The sequence below is a fragment of the Salmo salar genome, chromosome 06, assembly GCF_965601325.2.
Source record: "Salmo salar chromosome 06, fSalSal1, whole genome shotgun sequence".
NCBI lineage: Eukaryota > Metazoa > Chordata > Actinopteri > Salmoniformes > Salmonidae > Salmo > Salmo salar.
Genome location: NC_138296.1, coordinates 31,511,275 through 31,535,000, shown reverse-complemented (window position 1 = coordinate 31,535,000; position 23,726 = coordinate 31,511,275). Strand labels below are relative to the sequence as shown.

The 23,726-nt window shown below is 44.7% G+C and overlaps 1 protein-coding gene across 1 annotated transcript in view; it reads left to right on the top strand.

Annotated features, from left to right (window-relative positions):
* The window catches only part of spop (speckle-type POZ protein), a gene marked incomplete at its 5' end in the record, with an annotated part of 90,257 nt that extends 67,007 nt beyond the window's left edge, over positions 1-23,250 (top strand). The window contains 5 exon segments of the mRNA NM_001140403.1: positions 8,450-8,627; positions 14,668-14,723; positions 16,711-16,833; positions 19,780-19,922; positions 22,308-23,250. Of these exon segments, the coding sequence (NP_001133875.1) occupies positions 8,450-8,627; positions 14,668-14,723; positions 16,711-16,833; positions 19,780-19,922; positions 22,308-22,452 (645 nt within the window). The 3' untranslated portion in view covers positions 22,453-23,250.
* Between the last annotated feature and the right edge of the window lie 476 nt (positions 23,251-23,726).

Here is a 23,726-nt window from a genome sequence, read left to right as displayed (position 1 = left end):
GGCTGGAGTGTGTCAGCAGTTCCTGCAAGAGGAAGGCATTGATGCTATGGACTGGCCCGCCCGTTCCCCAGACCTGAATCCAATTGAGCACATCTGGGACATCATGTCTCGCTCCATCCACCAATGCCACGTTGCACCACAGACTGTCCAGGAGTTGGCGGATGCTTTAGTCCAGGTCTGGGAGGAGATCCCTCAGGAGACCATCCGCCACCTCATCAGGAGCATGCCCAGGCGTTGTAGGGAGGTCATACAGGCACGTGCAGGCCACACACACTACTGAGCCTCATTTTGACTTGTTTTAAGGACATTACATCAAAGTTGGATCAGCCTGTAGTGTGGTTTTCCACTTTAATTTTGGGTGTGACTCCAAATCCAGACCTCCATGGGTTGATAAATTGGATTTCCATTGATTATTTATGTGTGATTTTGTTGTCAGCACATTCAACTATGTAAAGAAAAAAGTATTTAATAAGATTATTTCTTTCATTCAGATCTAGGATCTGTTATTTTAGTGTTCCCTTTATTTTTTTGAGCAGTGTATATCGCTCTCTCGCTCGCTCTCTCGTTATATATATCGCTCGCTCGCTCGCTCTCTCGCTCGCTCTCTCGTTATATATATCGCTCGCTCGCTCTCTCGTTATATATATCGCTCGCTCTCTCGTTATATAGCTCGCTCGCTCTCTCGTTATATAGCTCGCTCGCTCGTTATATAGCTCGCTCTCTCGTTATATCGCTCGCTCGCTCGTTATATAGCTCGCTCGCTCGCTCTCTCTCGTTATTTCGCTCGCTCGCTCTCTCTCGTTATTTCTCTCTCTTTCTCTCTTTCATGGCCATATGGTCCCGTCCTGCCTCTGAGAGGGTGGAATAGCCCCAGAGCCCAGCAGACATCTCTTCCCTCTCTCCTGGTATTTGTTCTCCATCTCTTATCCTCTCCTGTGGCCCCCTTCCCTTTCCTATTCTCTCTCCCTCCCCTGGCCCCTCATCTTTCCCCCTCAGGCAGAGATGTAGAACAGGGTGTGTGGTAGAGAGGAGACATGTACCAGTGTGAATTGGTGCCAGCTGAAAGCCCTCTTTCTGTCTGCTCCTTAGGCAGTTATTTAAACACCACACCAGCGAACTGGCTGGGTGTCATGTAGGGGAGTGCCAGAACAATCCCGGCCATCCTTTCTAGCCATCTTTTTTCTCTTCCCTCTTGTTATCTCTCGCTCTCTTGTTATCACTCGCTCTCTTGTTATCGCTCACTCTCTTGTTATCGCTCGCTCTCTTGTTATCTCGCGCCCGTGATCTCGCGCCCGTGATCTTGCGCCCGTTATAATCTTCTTCCCTCTGTCCATCTCTGCCAAAGCTCCAGACACCTGCAGGTATTTAATGAGAAGATAGTTCCCATTAAAGGTTCTGTGCTGGCTGTCACGAGGTGCTCTGAGAGGAGGAGTGAAGGAAAGGCGAGGTCCCTTCAGAGGAGGAGAGAGGGTGGGAGGGGGCGGAGGAGGAGAGAGTGAGAGAAAAGGACATGTGGATGACAGGAAAAAGGGGAGATGATGGGCAGAATTGGATGGATAGGAGAAATGTGCAGGCAGACAGATTAATGGGTTGGTATGTGGGGGAGAAGTGTCTTTACTTTCCTCACTTCTCTAATGAGACACCCTGGTAAATGGCTGGTCTCTCTCTCTCTCATCTCTGACAGGGCTCATACTAACCTCACTCACCAAGGTCACAGTTTAAATACACTGTATGGATCTAGTTTTAAAGCAGTGTACTGTATGGATCTTTAGCTCCGGTCCTGGAGAACTGTGTGCAGGATTTTGTTCCAAAACCAGCTGGGATGAAGCAAAACCTGCACACCAGTAGTTCTCAAGGACCGTAGTTTTCCACCCCTTACATACATGAGTTGGAGAACTTCCTCATAAAACGTACTGTATCTCTGCCTAAGGGGTTTTGCTTACTGTTAAGTGTGGCTAGCTCTATTCAGAAAGTTGAACAGAAGTGTCTTTCGGATACTCAGTCATCCTAAATTGGTAAGTCAGTGGTCCACCTTTAGGCAGACCGAGGTAGTGTCAGAGAGCATCGGTTGGTGGGCATGATTGGCTTGTTTCAGGTAGCCTCCATCTTTTTCACCCACTCTGTCACCTCAGGGAGTGAATGAACCACTGAAGGGTTTTCTCATTCTACCCCAGCATAACTCTTACTTCATAACAGTGATGATACAATAGTGCTTCTAGTCTCATCCTAACCACCCTACAGCCTCTTTGTATCCAGAGCTTTCTTTCTATCTTTCTCTCTCTCCTCCATATCGTTTCTCTCCTCTTTATCTCCACTGTCTCCTCCCAGGGAGTGTGTGAATAAATGAGGTGGGTGCTGATGTTCAGCTGTTTCCTCCTCTTACTCCTGCTCTTTCTTTCTCTCTCTCTCTCTCTCTCTTGGTCACCCCCCCTTCTTTCTCCTGGCTGTCTGGCTGTCTGTGGGTAAGCACTTTGCCGGGTGACAGCGCCCATCCTTCACAGGGCCCTGCCATATGCTACGCTGCTGTCAGAGGAGACTGCTGCAGATGCTCCAGCTGCTCTCTTCACCCCTATCTACCTCCCTACACACCTCCCTTTCTCGCCTCACACACCTCCCCAAAACTGAGACGGGGAGATGTGTAGAGGCTCAGTGAGACTGAGACACAAAGTGAGAGACTTGGTTAGGGAGGGTAGACAGAGAAAGAATGGGATGAATGGAAGATGGGTGTAAGAGGGTGGAAATAGTTTGAGAGAAGATGTGACAGGGTTTGGAGTAGGCTTGGGCAGTATCCAGATTTTCATATTGTCATATCGCCCTTCTCATATACCAGGATTTACGGTATAACTGGCATAGCACACAAGGTGGGTGCTAAAAACACATGAAAAGCCCATTGGGCCTGTATTACCAGAATGCTAACAAAATTAGCACAAACTACTATAATAGTGAAATCACATAGCTAAATGCTAATGGACAAAAAACGAACAAACTAATTGCAAAGACTGGCAAATCCAGCTCATAAAGTTATACAAGCATAGCTACTAGCTACCGGATATCATTTTCGATCTGTATGGACATTTACAAGCGAAAGTGAACAAGATAAATTGTGCAAATGAACAAAGTTGTGATGCTTGCTTTTCTGAAGGAAGAGCAGCATGTGTACATGGACCAGATGGGAGAAGAATGGAGGGGGGGAAAAACACTAGTCGGAAGCACAGGGGAAAAATAGCTCATCCAGAGATCTTTGACTTCTGTCAGAAAGCCATACTAAGATATCTGATGGAAAACATTGAGTAGTGAATTGTATTAAGTGTAACTTCATCACCTCATGTGCGCTGCACAACAGAGACTCACTGATAGATATAGAATGCTGTGGACTCACCACATGGCTTTACCCGTTGTGCTGTCTATAAACAAACACGTGACTGGCTCAAGTGTTCTGGGGAATTACGATAAGCTTCATCATTTAAAATGTGACAGGTGAAATGAAGAAAGCAATCTGCTTTATCTCCTAACGTATTGCACAAGTGGACTGCAGGTAACAACTTAAAAAGTAGCTACAAATATGAACCTTTATTGAGAAAGTTTGAATAAATATTTTTGAATATTGGAAGAACCATCCCGTGGCTTTTTCCAAATACACCGTTATACGATATACCGCCCAAGCCTAGTTTGGAGTAGGGAGAGAGCGAGGGTAAAATGGTGAAGAAAGGAGTTGGCGACAGAGAGAGAAATAAAGCAAGATGACACTTGAGAGAAAGAACGAGGGTTAGAGACCCAGTAACTGAGATGGACAGATGAATAGTGATAGATGGAGAGAAGGTGAGAGAGGAGAAAAGTGCCTTTTGTTTCATGTTGATCCTCATCTGATCCTCATGGGGCGGCAGGTAGCCTAGTGGTTAGAACGTTGGACCAGTAACCGGAAGGTTGCAAGATCGAATCCCCGAGCTGACAAGGTAAAAATGTGTCGTTCTGCCCCTGAACAAGGCAGTTAACCCACTGTTCCTAGGTGTCATTGAAAGTAAGAATTTGTTCTTAACTGACTTGCCGAGTTAAATAAAGGTAAAAATAAAATAAAATCTACTGGGTTTTCACCATTTCGCTGTGTCCTCAACGTTGACCTCAAGTGTATCTGTTCCTAGTTGGGTTAGGCGGTATCCAGATTTGCATACCTTCATACCGTGCTTGTGCCTTCCCAGGATAGGCGGTCTTACTGGTAGTGCACACAAGGGGTGCATTTTGTTAGCGTACCAGAATGCTAACAGGTACAAAAGAAGACCCATAGCGGTTAAGTAAACGCTAACGAGCGCTAAGACCAACAACCCAGCTCATACAAGTTTGCAAGTATCTCAAAACACACAAAACAAATATTAGTCAGCAGGGATCTTAATCCAGGAGAGGATTATCTCTTCTGTTACAAGAAGCTTGATATTTCAAGCTAACGTTAGCTGTTTAGCAAAACCTAGCTGGAGAGAATTTGTCACATCTTAGATAATTAACTTAATAGTTATAAGATATATAGCTGGCAAACATTAGTAGTGAATATCATACAAGTGTAACTTGATCACCTTCAGTTGCGCTGCAAGGAGTGACTGGCCTTAAGAAGCTCCCGTTTTGCTCATTGTGCTTCTTTGTAAATAAACACACGTGACAGCTGTTTTGGAGAACAAGTACTGCTAAGCTTCATAATTAAAAGTAATGTAACAGTCAAAATAATGAATGTAATCTGCTTCGTCTATTACCTAGTGCACAAGTTGACTGCATGTATTTATATCAAATGTACAAATATTCATATTTGCTTAAAACGGTATTATCGTACGAGGGTATTTCAAAACCTTAATTTCTAGGCCACCTCGTTCAGGTTGAGAACAAGTTACACCTTGACGCAACAACATCAACAGATCTTTAAACCCAATCAAAAAGCCCCTTTAGTTGTTCTTATACAGAAGGAAGCACCCAGTAGCGGTCTTCCTCCCGTGCTCCTCCAGATCGCTTGCTTCAGGCGCTGTTAAATCAGGCCTCCGTCTCAAAGCTATCAGTTTAGTGTCTCTGATCTTCCAGCAGAGAAAACACAGCTACTTTCAAGGGACCTGAATGGCTGGCCTGCCTGTTTTCCTGCATCCGTGTGTCTGCGTTGGTCTGTCTGCACTTCTCTCTGCCACCCAGGCAGTTGTTTGTCTCTGTGGAAGAACAAACCTGGCGAGACAACAGTAACACATGGCTCTGAAACAATGGGAAACTGGCTGCTGTGGCTCCGGTCCGCTCTCTCTCTCGTGCGCGTCGTTCACCAGCTTGACTTCAAATCATGCATGAAATATGCCTCTGCCACCGTCTCTGTGTCGATCCACTCAAAAACGTCTGTGGCGGTCGGGTGCAGGTGCAGGCTGGTCTGCTGAAATACCAACTGTAGATCTAGTCCAGTACCCTGGTGTGAATGGTGTCTCCACGGACTCAATGGAATGCTCATCAGTAGTGTTAACTGTCACTCACCATCTAATAAAGTAGGGGAATAATTTGGCTCATCCACTATGAAGCTTTAATGGGTTGCCAGCAGGGTTGACTGGTATGTTTTGCCCCAGTTAAGCACCTAGATTTAAGTCATTTGGTTTAATGTATGCATGTGTGAGTGTGGGCTTTTAGAAGTGTGTGGCCTTATTTTGGGGATTGCTGATACCTCTGAGGAAAGTATGTTTATAAAGACACTGTGTTTGCATTCAATATAGTTTGTGTGTGTCTTGAGCAGCACTGTTTACTCTGGTTGACTGGAGAGCGGCTTGGAGAGAGCGGAGGAAGGGCCAGTCATGCATTATAAAAAGCTGCTGATGAGTTCTGCGCTCGGGGGTTCAGACGACAAGTTTAAAAGATCACACACCTATTAAGGCAGAGCTGAGGAAAGGTGTGCGTGCGTACGAGACCCAGTCAGCTCTGGATTGATCAGAGAAAAGTCTCATATTGAACATAAGACACAGTGGAGGGAAAAGAAAGTGTTCCATAACTTAATGAACTTGATTTGCAAATTGTTTCAGGACCATTTCACGCATGGCATACTGTAAATCTATAAACCGACACGTAGAGGAGTAAAAGAGACTGACGCATAAATGAATGAATCTTCTGGGCTCTGAGGTTCCATAGCAACTGTCTGGTCTGCTGAGATCAAGAGGGCTGCTGTGAGTCATTAATAAAGAAACCAGCAGGTCAGGGGTTAAGGCCATTAATGAACATCGCCACCATAATGATTCAGTAATAAACGGCCTTGCTGACGAGGATGATGGTGATGATTGTTGAACATGCTGGTGATGAAGATGATGACAGGAGAACATGACTGAGGGGTGAAGACAGAGAGTAGTTCGGTCAGTGTGTGTAAATAGAAGCTAGCTGCAGAGCTACAGCAAAGTGTTGTTTCCACCTGGTTAGTTGATGGAATAATGGGCCAGGTTAGCCAGTGTGATTAGCCTAGCGTGGCTAGCCGTGCCATACAGCGGCTGAGTGCACCACCATGCTTATTGGTTTATTTATACCAACAGACGCACATGAAACAGAAACACTCCCGTCTGTATTTGCCACTATAGATACTTAGTGCGGCCCAATTGGCACCCTATTCCCTACAGTCAAAAGCTGAGCACTATATAGGGAATAGGGCGCTATTTGAGACGCGGCCATACAGAGTGCATTTCAACAGACCCAGTGCTGTCTGTGTTGACTTACATGTTATCTCCCTCTTACTCAGTCTCCAGTTTACCTCTTTTAATCTGCCTCCTATACTGTCTTCTTTCTCCTTCTCTCTCTCATCTCAATCTTCATGTCTCCTCCACACATGTCCGTTTCTCCCAGTCTTTGTATGAGTTGCTAATCAATGTCTTATGAGTGCCTTGTGAGTACTCTTGAGTGAATGTGTGTGTAGGTCTGTGTAGGGGTGTGTGTGGAGATGGATGTACATCATTCATACTAAAGTCCCCCTGGAGTGTGATTTATGGAGCCAGCTGTGGGTACCAGACTGTGCCACACACACAGGGATACACAATACTCATGGTCACAATGCTCTCCTCTCAACAGCACCATTTTCTTTGTACTGTGCCCCTGTAATGTCATCACAGGAAATGAGCTTGTGTTTATGAGAGTCTATTCCCTCCATGGGATCCTATACCCTCCTATTATTTCTCTCTGTCTGTCACCCTGTCCTGCCTTTTTTATCCCAGTCTTTTATTCTCCATGTCTAACCCTCCCGCCCTGTCTTTCTCTCCACCCCAGGCTAACACTTACACCTCCATCAGGAGCAAACAAGGGTCCTTGACATTCAATTTCCTGCTTGCCACACACTTTTTCATTGTGTGTTTTTCTCCCCTTTCGTCTCTGCCTGAGTCAGATGGGCAGACAGAGGGACGGGCGGACAGAGGAACGGAGAGAGGAAAGACAGAGAGGGGGACAGGGAGGGTGTTTTTCATGGGGGACAGCCTCCATCCCTCCCTGTCTGAACAGACCAGTAGCAAGGTCACCTTACTGGGATGCATTTGGGAGTTTCAGTGGCCATGACACAGCTTTTTCTGGGAACAGTTTTAGTGGAAATGAAACATATTTTTCCGGGAATCGTTTCAGTGTCTTTAGGAATGCTGCTTCAAAATGTTTGGATTCTTCTTGGAAATTGTTGGGCAATGTTTGGTTCTTTACTTCTGTGGTTTTAAAGGTTGCTGATAACCTAATAGGAGTGTGTCTGTGTGGACGTGTTTAACTATACTTGTGGGGACCAGAAGTCCCCACAAGAACAGTAAACGAACAAAAACTGGGGACATTTTGTTAGTCCCCACAAGGTCAAATGCTATTTCTAGGGGGTTAAGGTTAGAATTAGGGTTAAGGTTAGGAGGGGAAATAGGATCTTGAATGTTACTACATTTGGTGTCCCAACAAGGTTAGTTGTACAAGACTGTGTGAGGTGCACGCGGTCCTGTAGTGAGATAAATTAGTATGTTCGATGTTGTCTTGAACAGGTGGCTAAGCCAGCATGGAGAATATATATATACACACACACACCCTAATGATTAATAGACTGAGTCAAGTCCCTGTCTTGTTTGTGAGTGGATGTGGTAAATGAGCAGAGCACACCGTTAATTCTTGGAGGTGTGTGTTTGCATGGCAGCTTTATTTAACGGTTGATGTATTGATTGGTGTGGCAGAGATCATCTGTTAATGGCTGGTCTTCCTGTATATGATTTAATGTGTGTTGTCTGATTTGTCCATTAGAAGGTGTAAGGTGATAGACGGTCTAATACCACTGATGTCTGTCTGTTGGTTACTGTAATGTATACAGTGTGAGTAGACTGACTGATCTTCCCTTTCTCTGTCTTTCTTCCTTTTTCTTTCTTTGTCTTTTTCTTTATTTACTTTTCTCATTCTTTTTCTCTCTTTCTCATTTTCTCTCTCGTCTCCTGTCTCTCCGTCTAACTCTCCCTCCCTGTAGGTGAGTGTGGTGCAGGACTCTGTGAACATCTCAGGTCAGAACACTATGAACATGGTGAAGGTGCCAGACTGCAGGCTGGCCGATGAGCTGGGAGGGCTGTGGGAACACTCCCGCTTCACTGACTGCTCCCTGTGTGTGGCGGGACAGGAGTTCCAGGCACACAAAGCCATCCTGGCAGGTAAGACTACTTTTGTCTCACACGCCACGCACGTGCATACTGACCACACAGAACACCGGACCGACTTCTTACAGATATTGACACATCAATGACAGAAACACAGACTATGGGCTCTGTTGTAACAAACCTAACACAATGTTAAATCTTAGCGCTGGTGGTAGCGTAGTACAATTTTCACAACCAGAATTATGGCCACTGTAGCTGGCAGTGGAGCGAAAGGTCTGGACTTATAAAACACGTTGTGGGTGTGTCGAGGCTTGGCCCCACACTGACCAATCGGAACGTGCTCCATGGCTAAATATGTAGTTGCTTTAAGTTGTTTATTTATGTGTAGCGTTGTCACCAACTCCAATTCCAATATTAGTCCCTTATAGCCTAGTTCGTTAAATATCCTTCCCCATATTTGCTAAATATTTTCAACATATTTGCATTCCACATTGTTTTAATTGCATTGCTTTAATATGGAAATACATGATTAAACATAGGCTATAGCATTCACACTGATATAGGGGCTAGGCCTACTGTAAATTGCAGTGTGGTCATGCCAAACATAGTCAATAAGCAAGACTAAATTCACTAAGCTATCAATGAGGCCTAAAAAGAAAGTGTATAATTGTAATAACTAAACAGCTGGGCCTCCTGAGTGGTGCAGCGGTCTAAGGCACTGCATCACAGTGTTGCGGCGTCACTACAGCCTGGGGTTTGATCCCAGGCTGTCACAACCGGCCGTCCCATAGTGGGGCGCACAATTGGCCCAGCGTTGTCCGGGTTAGGGGAGGGTTTGGCCGGGGCGGCTTTACTTGGCTCATTGCACTCTTGCCACTCCTTGTGGCGGGCCAGGCGCCTCCAGGCGTCAGTTGAATGGTGTTTCCTCCGACACATTGGTGCGGCTGGCTTCCGGGTTAAGCGAGCAGGTGTTAAGAAGCGTGGCTTGGCGGGTCATGTTTCGGAGGACGCATGACTCGACCTTTGCCTCTCGTGAGCCCGTTGGGGAGTTGCAGCAATGAGACAAGATCGTAATTGGATTGCAATTGGATATCACGAAATTGGGGAGAAGAAGGGGGTGAAATTACAACAAAAAGAACAATAAAAAAATAAATACTAAACAGCAACTTGTTCTACATAAGCTATGTTTACATTTTGAGTTGAAGGTACCATAATTGCTCCACGTGGGCATATAATACAGAGAATACGTGGACTATGTAGGGTTTTACAAACATCCATACTTTTTAAAGGAGCTGGATAAAGATCCAAAATAGAGGGCGAATGTCCACTCACTGTTATACTACTCATAAATGTAATGTTTTATAAACATAATGGTACCATCTCACAGATCATATTTGCACTTCTACAGTTGGGGTCTCAACTTACTGTTGTGAGTTAGAATAGTAGAACACACAAGGTGCAATTTCTAAATGTGTTTATCAGCAGTTAAAGAAATGTGAGTTATAGATCTGTCATTCTCATTGAAAGCAAGTCTAAGAAGCGGTAGATCTGTTCAATGTACACTTTCTATGCTACCTGTTCATAAGTTTGTTTTTGTGTCTCTTACTTTTGTTTTTGTACAATAGCATTAAACAGCTGAAAATACATAATTTTTTGTTATTGAAAATATATTTCAGTGTTTTAGATGTTCCAATAATTCTCTACACTGCTTGTTTTGTCACAAACTGAAATCAGGCGAACTATTAGAATTTTACCAGACAGGATATGGCGGAGTGATTTCTGCATATTGCACCTTTAAAACTGCAACATTTTCTCTGCACCCCATGGCAAAATGTGTACAATTGCAAAAAATTAACTGTAAAACGTAAAAACATGACCTTCTACTGTCAACAGGGGGGGGGGCAACCAAAATGTTCTACTCGCAGACCCTCAAGCAACCGTGGCCCCTCATAAGTTTAGATTTTTGGGTACCCCCCAGCCCCATCCCTGCCATAAACCCATAGATGGTGACTCTTTCAAATAAGTTTGTTTTTAAGCAAAAAATAACTTACAGCAATATTTCTAAACCGGATCGGGTCAGATGCATGATATCATAAATCACATCTCTCGTTCCATGAGCGTAAGGCAATGTGTGCACACGTAGACTTAGGGCTCTTGGGCCGGAGGCATGGATGTTTGTCCTATCCATTGAATATAGTTCATTAAATAGTACGCACTAACCATACAATAGGCCTAGTTAAAACAAACATAGCCTATGTATTTTTTGATATTGGCTTCAACATGGAAATATTTATCTACACACATTGCGCTAACAGCCATGGACATTGCCCAAACATTATAATAAGATAAGTCTACCATCGCTGTTGATATGGCCGGTTAGTGACTTTGCCACGTAAAATGTAAACAAATGAACAGGCTACGTGCGGATTCAGCACCAAGGACAGCGATCGGAATTTCCGTAATTTGACATGTAGGTTCAGATAAAAGTGGAAGATGGATTTTTTTTTTGTCAAAATGATAAAGGAATAAATACAAGCAGTCTATTGTAATAACTTAATGTTCCTAAACTGACTTCCTACAGTCACTGACACCTTTCATTCCATGGGCATCGCACAAAGGCCTAATGAGTCCAAACTTTTCACAGTAGCTGCATGGATAAAAATGTCCAATATAAAGAAAAAACGTTAATGTTTGACTGTTTTTGATGCTCATATTATTTTTTATAAAACATTGCTTATAGGCTACTGATTATGCTACTCTGAGCCTCCACTGACCAAATCAATGCTATAACCAATTGCATTACCACAAAATCCAGCTTTTGGTGAGTCTTAAATATCACCAGAAGCGCTGCTTGAAATTGGGACATTGGCACACGTATTTAAGGACACCCCAAATATTTCCACCCATCCCACCGCACCGCCCCTCCCACCGCACCGCCCCTCCCACCGCACAGCGAGCTGATATAAGACAGGTAAATTACCAACCCTTGCGCCAGGGTTGGAAAATAGTGGAGTGCTGGCTTTTAGAAGTTGACATTGCCAAAGAGCAGGCTGTTAATGGCAGCTGCAAATATAGCCCCGTGACTGAGTATCTGACTGAAACTTTAAGGAACTCTCCCTGTGGAGAATGGGAATGGCTGTCAATTATCCAGTCATTTTGAGACATTTTAATTGTGTGCTACTGTGGCATTGGGGTCTTCACTCTCTCTCTCCACCCTCTCATCTGGCTGTCTGCACCTCCCTCTCTCCTTTTCTCCTTCTCCCTCGCTTCCTCCGCTACCTGGTTAGGTGACACCCACTCCCCTCATTGTTCTCCCTCTCTACCACCGTTCCTGTGACAACTCTCCGGGCCGTTAATCGCTGTGGAGACGGACAGAGCAGGATCAAAAGGGCTGTGGAGTGTGTGTGTGCTGGCTGAGCGGAACGCTTTAAATTGGCTTCTTATTGGTCATGTGATCTAAAACAGTGTGGTGCTTCTCTCTGTCTACTGCAGAACGAGCTCGGCACTTCATCTCTATAATACCCTCACACAGCTATGGAACAACACTCACAACAAAACAACTCTCAGCTATGGAACAACACTCACAACAAAGCAACTCTCCACTATGGAACAACACTCACAACAAAATAACTCTCAGCTATGGAACAACACTCACAACAAAATAACTCTCAGCTATGGAACAACACTCACAACTCTCAGCTATGGAACAACACTCACAACAAAACAACTCTCAGCTATGGAACAACACTCACAACAAAACAACTCTCAGCTATGGAACAACACTCACAACAAAACAGCTCTCAGCTATGGAACAACACTCACAACAAAACAGCTCTCTGCTATGGAACAACACTCACAACAAAACAGCTCTCAGCTATGGAACAACACTCACAACAAAACAACTCTCAGCTATGGAACAACACTCACAACAAAACAACTCTCAGCTATGGAACAACACTCACAACAAAACAACTCTCAGCTATGGAACAACACTCACAACAAAACAACTCTCAGCTATGGAACAACACTCACAACAAAACAACTCTCAGCTATGGAACAACACTCACAACAAAACAACTCTCAGCTATGGAACAACACTCACAACAAAACAGCTCTCAGCTATGGAACAACACTCACAACAAAACAACTCTCAGCTATGGAACAACACTCACAACAAAACAACTCTCAGCTATGGAACAACACTCACAACAAAACAACTCTCAGCTATGGAACAACACTCACAACAAAACAACTCTCAGCTATGGAACAACACTCACAACAAAACAACTCTCAGCTATGGAACAACACTCACAACAAAACAACTCTCAGCTATGGAACAACACTCACAACGAAACAACTCTCAGCTATGGAACAACACTCACAACAAAGCAACTCTCCGCTATGGAACAACACTCACAACAAAACAACTCTCAGCTATGGAACAACACTCACAACAAATTAACTCTCAGCTATGGAACAACACTCACAACAAAATAACTCTCAGCTATGGAACAACACTCACAACAAAATAACTCTCAGCTATGGAACAACACTCACAACAAAATAACTCTCAGCTATGGAACAACACTCACAACTCTCAGCTATGGAACAACACTCACAACAAAATAACTCTCAGCTATGGAACAACACTCACAACAAAATAACTCTCAGCTATGGAACAACACTCACAACAAAATAACTCTCAGCTATGGAACAACACTCACAACTCTCAGCTATGGAACAACACTCACAACAAAATAACTCTCAGCTATGGAACAACACTCACAACAAAATAACTCTCAGCTATGGAACAACACTCACAACAAAACAACTCTCAGCTATGGAACAACACTCACAACAAAATAACTCTCAGCTATGGAACAACACTCACAACAAAATAACTCTCAGCTATGGAACAACACTCACAACAAAACAACTCTCAGCTATGGAACAACACTCACAACAAAACTCACAACTCTCAGCTATGGAACAACACTCACAACTCTCAGCTATGGAACAACACTCACAACTCTCAGCTATGGAACAACACTCACAACTCTCAGCTATGGAACAACACTCACAACTCTCAGCTATGGAACAACACTCACAACTCTCAGCTATGGAACAACAAAACAACTCTCAGCTATGGAACAACCCAACAAAACAACTCTCAGCTATGGAACAACACTCACAACAAAACAACTCTCAGCTATGGAACAACACTCACAACAAAACAACTCTCAGCTATGGAACAACACTCACAACAAAACAACTCTCAGCTATGGAACAACACTCACAACAAAACAACTCTCAGCTATGGAACAACACTCCAGTTGTCCTACTCCCAAGCACACTAGTCTAATACTGTAATAGAGAGGAATCCCATTTCTTTATTAGAACAACACATGCAGACTATGAAACAATGATGATTTAGAGGGGGGAACTGTCTCCCTGTGGAGAATGGGAATCGCTGTCAATTATTGAGTCATTTTGAGCCGTTTTAATTGTGTGCTGCTGTGGGGTTGGGTTTCTCTATCTCTTTCTCTCTGACAAATCTCTGGTCAAAAATAGTGCACTATATAGGAAATAGGGTGCCATTTGGGGGCACATCCTGTATCTCCTGGTTCATGGCCCTGCTAGTCTTCAGTGAGAACTGGTGCTGCTGGTCAAAGTCATTGAAGATGGCTTCATTAGGCCTTGGGAGTAGCAGTAGCAGGACGCTGTGTACAGGAGGCTGTTCCTTCTTTCCACTGCCCCTGTGGCTGGCAGACAGACAGATGGGAGACACATCAGCCAACTAAACTATTCTTTCTCCATCTCTCTCCCTCCTTCTCTCCCTCCTTCTCTCTCTCCTCCTCTCGCTCTCTCGCATGCTTGCTCTATCAATCTATCCATGTACAAATTACTTCAACTAACCTGTACCCCCTGTATATAGCCTCGGTATGCTACTTTTTATTTGAGTTTATTTAGTAAATATTTTCTTAACTCTATTTCTTGAACTGCATTGTTTGTTAAGGGCTTGTAAGTAAGCATTGTATTCGGCGCATGTGACATACATTTTGATGTGCTCTCTCTACCCCCTCCACCCCTCCAGCCCGATCGCCAGTGTTCAGTGCCATGTTTGAGCATGAGATGGAGGAGAGTAAAAAGGTGAGTGTTGTAGACAGTGTTGTGACCTGAACAGTCCTGTGTCTCAGTGGGGAGGATCTTCACATATCTTTCTCTCTGTTGCATCATCACTAGTTCAGACAGGGATGTGTGTATACAGTTACTGTACCCTTCCAGAATGTTGCCTCTGTCTGCATGGAGTTGGCAGGCTCACTGTAAGATCTGTAACTGTAGGATTTGTGGGAGTTTGACCAAAATAGATCCTTGCTAGGTTTGTGTGTGTGTGTGAGTCCCGTGCCATGGTGGGTCCTGCTCATCTGATAGGGAGGAGGTGAGATTGAACGTCAGTGATTTAGAGGTCGTGTTGGCAGAATATTGATGCGGGCCCTCCTCAAATGGGGAAATTATAAAGCACACAGCGAGGAAATACATCTTAATTGCTATTTAAGTGGGTGTCTTCATCAGGGGGAAGGATGTGCCCCCATATGATAGAGAAAACAGATTCAACAATCTATAGAGGGAGAATGAATGCGTTTGTAAATAAACACAATAACAGCCAAGCCTTGTGCCTGTTTGTGTGTATTGGTAGACTGTGTTGGTAGACCATGAAAGATCACATGTGCACTCTGTACAGCATGAATGTTTTTTTGTTGGTGATAAACAAACACGTGTATGTCTGTGCTAATGTGTAATGGGTTGATTTGTAGTGTGCTGTTTTGTTAGTGTCCAGAGTGTAACATTAATGTGCTATAAGCTGTCTGTATACCCGGCCTGACCCCGCTGAAATACCTCAGGTCGCCGTGACGACGATAAAGCAGCAACATAATTGGTTTACTGCCTTGTTCTGCCTCTCGGAGCGGAGAAAAGGGTTCAGGTTACCGTTACCGTGCCGACGAGCGATAAAGAGCGCTTGCCGTTGGCTGCAGGCACCGTTCGTTGGGAACGAATGCTCCGGATTAATTCCAGGAATCGACTGTGGGGGGAAAAAAATACATCTCAAATGTCGTTTTCAATTTTGGGGTTGAACGTGTTCAGACTGTTTCAGAGGTGCATCTCTGGTTTGGTGTGTGTGTGTGTTTTATGGGTTTAGACATGGTGGGTTTGTGACATGAATGATAAAGTAGATAGTAAAATTAGCTATGCAGAGCAAAAATATAAACGCAGCAATTTTAGAGTTACAGTTCATAAGGAAATCAGTCAATTGAAATAAATTCATTAGGCCCATATCTATGGATTTCACATGATTGGGTAGGGGCGCAGTCATGGGTGGGCCTGGGAGGGCATAGGCCCACCCACTGTGGAGCCAGGCCCAGCAAATCATAATGAGTTTTTCCCCACAAAAGGGCTTTATTACAGATTTACAGACAGACAAACACTCCTCAGCACCCCCTTCCTCTTCCCCCCTGACTGTCCCGCAGGTGAAGAATCCAGATGTGGAGGTCCTGGGCTGGCGTGGTTACATGTGGTCTGCGGTTGTGAGGCCTTTTGGATATATTGCCAAATTCTCAAACGGCATTTAAGGCGGCTTATGGTAGAGAAATGAACATTCAAATCTCTGGCAACAGCTCTGGTGCACATTCTTGCAGCCAGCATGCTAATTGCACACTCTGTCAAAACTTAAAACATCTGTAGCATTGTGCTGTGTGACAAAGCTGCACATTTTAGAGTGGCCTTTATTGTCCCCAGCACAAGGTGCACCTGTGTAATGTTCATGCTATTCAATCAGCTTCTTGATATGCCGCACCGGTCAGGTGGATGGATTATCTTGGCCGAGGAAAAATGCTCACCAACAGGAATGGGATCTTATATTTCAGCTCATGAAACATGGGACCAACACTTCACATGTTGCGTTTATATTTTTGTTCAGTGTAGATAGGTGAAGTTATCTGAAATGAGTTAAGCAGACTGCATCATGGGAAGACTGCTGGAACAGGATCACAGTCAATGGAGTGCTCATAATGGGTCTAATGTTTGGAAGTTGTGGTAATATAGGCTCTGAGCACTGCCCTGGGTCTCTTCTCTCCTCCAGAACCGTGTGGAAATCAATGATGTGGAGCCCGAGGTGTTCAAGGAGATGATGTGCTTCATCTACACGGGCAAAGCCCCCAACCTGGACAAGATGGCTGATGACCTGCTGGCTGCGGCTGACAAGGTTAGTGTGGGTGGAGGAGGAATGAGGTGTGTATATCGTATCTGATATCATATTGTATGGATGAGTGAGTGAGTATATCATATGTTATAATGTTCCCTGGTGTACAGGATGTTATGTTCATGTGTGTGAGGTGTATGTGATGCTATGTACCATATGTAGTGGTCCTGAGTGCAGAATGATGCTAGGTCTTTGTGAGGTGTATATGACTCTAAATAAATGAACTGAATGTTGCAGAATTCAACCTCCATAACTTCCTTGGTTTTCTGTCAACATATTTGAGTAATTGCTAGGACCCCAGATCTGTTGATGCGCGAACACACACACACACACACACACACACACCCTACATTGTTTGTATTAAGTGCTGCACTTCGCTCCTCAAGGATTCCTTTTGTGACACTCCCTCATCTTAACTCTGCATTCATCCTCTCTCCTCCCATTCATTTCCTTCCCTCTCTTTTCTCATGCAGTGTGTGTGATTTATTTAACGGTGCATGTGTGTAACTCTGTAGGGAGCTGCTGGAATAACTGGAGGCCAAGGCCAGGTCTCACTAAGGTCCTCCTTACCCCTCTGATGCTATACCAGCAGCCTGTCTGGCTACACAATAGTACAGCTCTTATGTAATACACACTCACCTGAATCGCCAGCCTCAGTCCTCCTGGCTGCAGTCTGAAGATTAGCAATGTTGTGGGGCTTTGTGTGTGTGTGGGTACATACACTATATATACAAAGGTATGTGGACACCCCTTCACATTAGTGGATTCGGCTATTTCAGCCGCACCCGTTTCTGACAGGTGTATAAAATCAAGCACACAGCCATGCAATCTCCATATACAAACATTGGCAGTAGAATGGCCTTACTGAAGAGCTCAGTGACTTTCAACGTGGCACCATCATAGGATGCCACCTTTCCAACAAGTCAGTTTGTCAAATTTCTGCCCTACTAGAGCTCCCTTGGTCAAATGTAAGTGTTGTTATTGTGAAGTGGAAAGGTCTAGGAGCAACAACGGCTCAGCTGCAAAGTGGTAGGCCACATAAGCTCATAGAATGGGACCGAGTGCTGAAGCGCGTAGCGCTTAAAAATCGTCTGCTCTCGGTTGCAACACTCACTATCGAGTTCCAAATTGCCTTTGGAACCAACCCAGCATAAGAACTGTTTGTCAGGAGCTTCATGAAATGGGTTTCCATGGCCAAGCAGCCTAGCGTCGTCTGGAGTGGTGTAAAGCTCGCTGCAATTGGACTCTGGAGCAGTGGAAAGCGTTCTCTGGAGTGATGACTCATGCTTCACCATCTTGCAGTCCGACAGACTAATCTGGGTTTGGCGGATGCCAAGAGAACGCTATTTGCCCCAATGCATAGTTTGGTGGAAAAATGGTCTGGGGCTGTTTTTCATGGTTCGGGCTAGGCCCCTTAGTTCCAGTAAAGGGAAATCTTAACTCTACACATTACAATGACATTCTAAATGATTCTGTGCTTCCAAATTTGTGCCAACAGTTTTGGAAAGGCCTTTTCCTGTTTTAGCATGACAATGTCCCCGTGCACAAAGCGAGGTTCATACAGAAATATTTTGTCTATCAGTGTGGAAGAACTTGACTGGCCTGCACAGAGCCCTGACCTCAACCCCATCAAACAACTTTGGGATGAATTGGGACGCCGACTGCGAGCCAGGCCTAATCGCCCAACATCAGTGCCTGATCTCACTAATGCTCTTGTGGCTGAATGGAAGCAAGTCCCTGCACCAATGTTCCAACATCTAGTGGAAAGCCTTCCCAGAAGAGTGGTGGCTGTTAGTCCCCCCTTTGTTGCAATATCTTCATATTAATTCTCATGGTTTTGAAATGAGATGTTTGACGTGCAGGTGTGAATAATTTTGGTCATGTAGTGTATATGTGATGTGCCCATTTGCACGCAAGGACACTGTCAGAAGAATTTTCTATCCCAATGATAATAACTAACAATCAATAAGCTTTGACTAATCCCCAAGGTTTGTAAGACACTGGGTTAAGAATAATTAGGGAAAGACTCAGCTTCTGCAAAAGGTTAGTACAGTTTATTCAGCGAACGTTCTGAAGTCCATAATACAAAGACATTCATTTTATGCTCACTCCCTACTTACGCACATACCTCCACACAAACCGTAGATGTCCTACACACATACATACACACGAACAGTAGATATCCTACACACATACACACGAACAGTAGGTGAGTTGTATCCCTCCCCGGAGTTCTCACCACTGTTAATCACTACCCAGCACTGTCTGTTCCTTTCCCCCGAGATTAGAGGAACCTTGAGTTACTCCCTTTCTTCTCTAAGTTCTCTCACTAGGTCGGGTCAAACAGTCTACTATTTTCTTAGGCACACTCATACACACACACATTTCTCTTCCTCCCGGGTCTCTACTAGACCTTATGGGACTTACGTTTAGTACTTTAATTATTCATTATGCATGCTACATAACTACTAATTACTAATTAGTTACGTTTCAGGGTTGGATTCTTTAATCATTTACCTTTACACCAATTACTCCCTTATCAGACACACTCACCTATCTGTCAATGTGTGGATGGTGGCCAGGCCAATTGTGAGTGACTTTCTGCCCCAGAGTTGTGTGTTTGTCTACACTGTGGGTGGACTGTACCGTGGTGTGTTGAGTTGGACACCCAGGGTTTAACAGGACGTCAGATAAATCACCTTTCAGTGTTTACACACTACCATGATCTCTGCTCTCTCTCCCTGGTTCCCGCGCTCCACCTCCACCACTCACTGTCAACACTCCTTTTCAAACCCTCTCCCTCTCTCTCAAAGTCAAACTAGCTTCATTAACGTGACAGGAGCAATTTGATGTTATTAAATCATTACACAGTCCAGCATTTCCTATTGTAAATAGTGATAGATAGCAAGTACAAATATATTAGTTTTCTCCCCCCCATCTCTTTGTCAGTATGCTCTGGAGAGGCTGAAGGTGATGTGTGAGGATGCTCTATGCACCAGTCTGTCTGTGGAGAACACTGCAGAGATCCTCATCCTGGCAGACCTGCACAGTGCAGACCAACTCAAAACACAGGCTGTGGACTTCATCAACTAGTGAGTGGCACACACACACTGCACCCCTCTCTCATTCTATACTCCTCACTCAAACACACACACACACACTGCACCCCTCTCTCATTCTATATTCCTCACTCAAACACACACACACTGCACCCCTCTCTCATTCTATACTCCTCACTCAAACACATACCGTTACTGTAGCTCTCACTAAATACCTAGCACATACCGTTACTGTAGCTCTCACTAAATACCTAGCACATACCGTTACTGTAGCTCTCACTAAATACCTAGCACATACCGTTACTGTAGCTCTCACTAAATACCTAGCACATACCGTTACTGTAGCTCTCACTAAATACCTAGCACATACCGTTACTGTAGCTCTCACTAAATACCTAGCACATACCGTTACTGTAGCTCTCACTAAATACCTAGAACATACCGTTACTGTAGCTCTCACTAAATACCTAGCACATACCGTTACTGTAGCTCTCACTAAATACCTAGCACATACCGTTACTGTAGCTCTCACTAAATACCTAGCACATACCGTTACTGTAGCTCTCACTAAATACCTAGCACATACCGTTACTGTAGCTCTCACTAAATACCTAGCACATACCGTTACTGTAGCTCTCACTAAATACCTAGCACATACCGTTACTGTAGCTCTCACTCAGAACATTTTCGCTAAATGCCTAACACAGAAATATCATCATTCATTTTCACTGGGAGCTCGATTACTCTTTTTGGAAATAGTATTCTTCCTCTTCTCAGACCAATTTTATGCCATATTAACAGGGGCAATTTAACAGCAAACATGTTTTGAGAAATCTGAACTTGTATGGCTGGGATATAAAGGTATACTTTGGGATTTCAGAATGAGGCCCTTTATCTACTTCCTCAGTCAGATGAATTCGTGGATACCATTTGTTATAGCTCTGTGTCCAGTATGAAGGAAGTTAGAGGTAGCATGCTAGCAGATAGCCATAAACTTTGAGGCATTGCGCTAACGTTAGTTAGCATTGTCTTGCAAAACTACCTCTATCTTCCTTCATACTGGACACAGAGACGTTAAAATGGTATCCACAATTGTATCTGTCTTTGGGGAAGTAGATAAAGGGCTTCATTGCCAATGTCCCGAAGTATTCCTTTAACTAGAGTGATTCTCTATGACCGAGGCCATACACGGCATGAGGTTGCTCCTCAATGTGCTGGTTGCTTATGATTCGTCAACATTAATGTGAACACGACATTACTGTTCCCTTTAGTCAACACTGACGAAGGCCATCCATTGAACTTGCCATACCAATAAGGGCATTTTAATTATGTGAAGAGGGCCTTGGTCCTCTATATTCTGTACTCTCTTCAGTCCCTTCTCCTGCACACACCCTCTCCCCCGTTATGTTACACTCTGACCCCCCTCTCTCCTACTCTGTCCTCTCTCTCCTACTCCTCTCTCTCTCTCTCTCCTACTCCTCTCTCTCTCTCTCTCTCTCTCTCCTGTGATTCCACTCCTAATCCTGGTCATTAATTGTGGTTATGGGCATTATGACAGTTTAATTTGACTGTGTTGTTGTTGTGGAAATTGACCATGGGAGACTCCAGGTTGCAAGGCGCTATCCACCCTCCTCCCTCGGACAACATCGACAACAACTTAAATCAATAAAGAGGACGAATATAGAAAAGAAACTACACAGTGTAACCAATAAACCCCAGACCTCCCTCCCCCCGCCCTGCAGTCAACACCACTGTTAGCTCCCACCTTTCTTCCACTCGCTCTCCTTCCATTTTCTCCCTCCCTCTCTCCTTCCTTCCCTCCCTCCGCTTCTCCTTCATCTCCCCCTCCCTTCTCTCTCTCCTCTCCGCCCCCTCTCCCCCAGCCCCCTGGGCCTGGCCTGCTCTCCAGCTGTGGCTGCTCTCTCTGTGCCCTTTGTTGGTCTGCTAACCCCAGGCACAGCTCATAGCTCACAGCCCATTGGCCATTAGAGGGAGCAGGGGGTACATGTCCCTACCAGGGAACTGGGTCAGAGGTGGGCTGGATGTCTGGGAGGTATGCTGCTGGACACACACACACACACTTTTATTAACATATACACACACACACACACAAATCACAGAACAAATGTCATTAAAGGCCATGTATGTGTGTGCGTGATAGTACAGCACCCTGAGGGTGTGAGGACGCTGGGGATTCCCACAGGGCCCAGTGATATGCAGTCTGTCAGGCCTGTGTGGAGGATGGAGGGAGGGATGGGATGGAGGGGCCAGTGAGAACAGTGCTAATATCTCTCCTTATCTCTCTCTGCCTCACTCTTTCCTCCTCTCCTTCTGACTTTTCTCTCTTTGTCCCTCCCCCTCTCTCGCCCTTTCTTCTTTCTCCCCCACCTCTGTCTCTCTCTCTGTCTCTCTCTCTAGCCATGCTGCTGAGGTGATGGAGACGTCTGGCTGGAAGTCCATGGTAGCATCCCACCCCCACCTGGTGGCTGAGGCCTATCGCTCCTTGGCCTCGGCCCAGTGCCCCTTCCTTGGACCCCCACGCAAACGCCTCAAACAGTCCTAGTGTCGCTGGATCCCTTGCTCAGCTCTGCTCTGCCCTGGGACCACAGAAGGCCCTACTCTGCTCTCCTCCTCCTCCAGGCCCCCTCCAGAACCTCGAGATGCCCAGATTGATACCAGAGCTCCTCCCTCCCTCCCTCCTCCCTCAGCTGAAAATACAGGGGGGATGGTATGGATTTGGTACAAAGACGATGATAAAAAGGGATGATCCACCCTGATAACTGAATATAGACAGTGACTACCTTGTGTTACCCTGTACACCTGTAGAGAACAGAGTGTTTGGGTATAGGAGGGAGGTAGAAGTTGTAAATAGATTTTTTTTTTTACTTTACTTTTTTTTTAAGGCCTTGTAGCATTGTGTAAAAATCCAAGCTTTATGTATGAAATCAGAAAAACAAACAAAAAAGACAACCAAAAATGGACAAAGAGAAAGTTTTGGGTGATGAAGTGCCACCATGTCCCAGTCATCTTCCCTGAGCAGAGAAGCACCCCTGTAGTTCATGTTTGACATCCATCTTGTACAAAATAACATTTTAAGCATTTTTCTCGCCGAAGGGCGAAAAGGAAGGTGATTTTTGCAAGAAACAAGATGGAGATGAACACGTTTTAATGTTCAAAATGTCCAACCTTTTTCTCTAAGAAAAACGACATACAAAAACATATTATATCAACTGTTTTTACTCTGACCCTTTTCAGGACTACTTTCCTCATTGGTGGAATTAGAACGCACTCCTACATCACTGTCAAAACGCTAACAAATGTTTAGTCTCAACACAAAATACAGATATTTTGGATTGTAAAAGCCTTGTTGTCTTTCAATATCTACTGAGTTGTCATTAGTGTGTGTGGTGACCATGTCTGCCAACGATTGACTGGTTAAACACCCATTTGAAACTGCTGCACTCAGCCGTATTTACATCTCATCCACACATGATCAAAGTCTGTTAAATTCCCTACACACACCTCATCCTACTGTACTGTAAGTGCCAGGGTACGTCTGGTGGTGTATAGCCTTTCCTGTTGGCACTGTCAGTTCTAGTTGTGTTTGACTTGGTCTTAGTGTGCTTCCTGTCTGTGACTACAGATGTAATCTCCTCGGTCCACTGGGCTAATGGTGTGTATTTGAACAGGATTTGTCTCTGTTGACCGAGGTTGTAGCCCAGCAGGACTCCTATCAGCACTCCCATCACCCTGATGTCTCTAGAGAAGCTGTTTCCACACCAGTCTATCAGTCATCATCTGCCAGGTGTCCCAGCCACCTCTGTCCACTAGCTAACA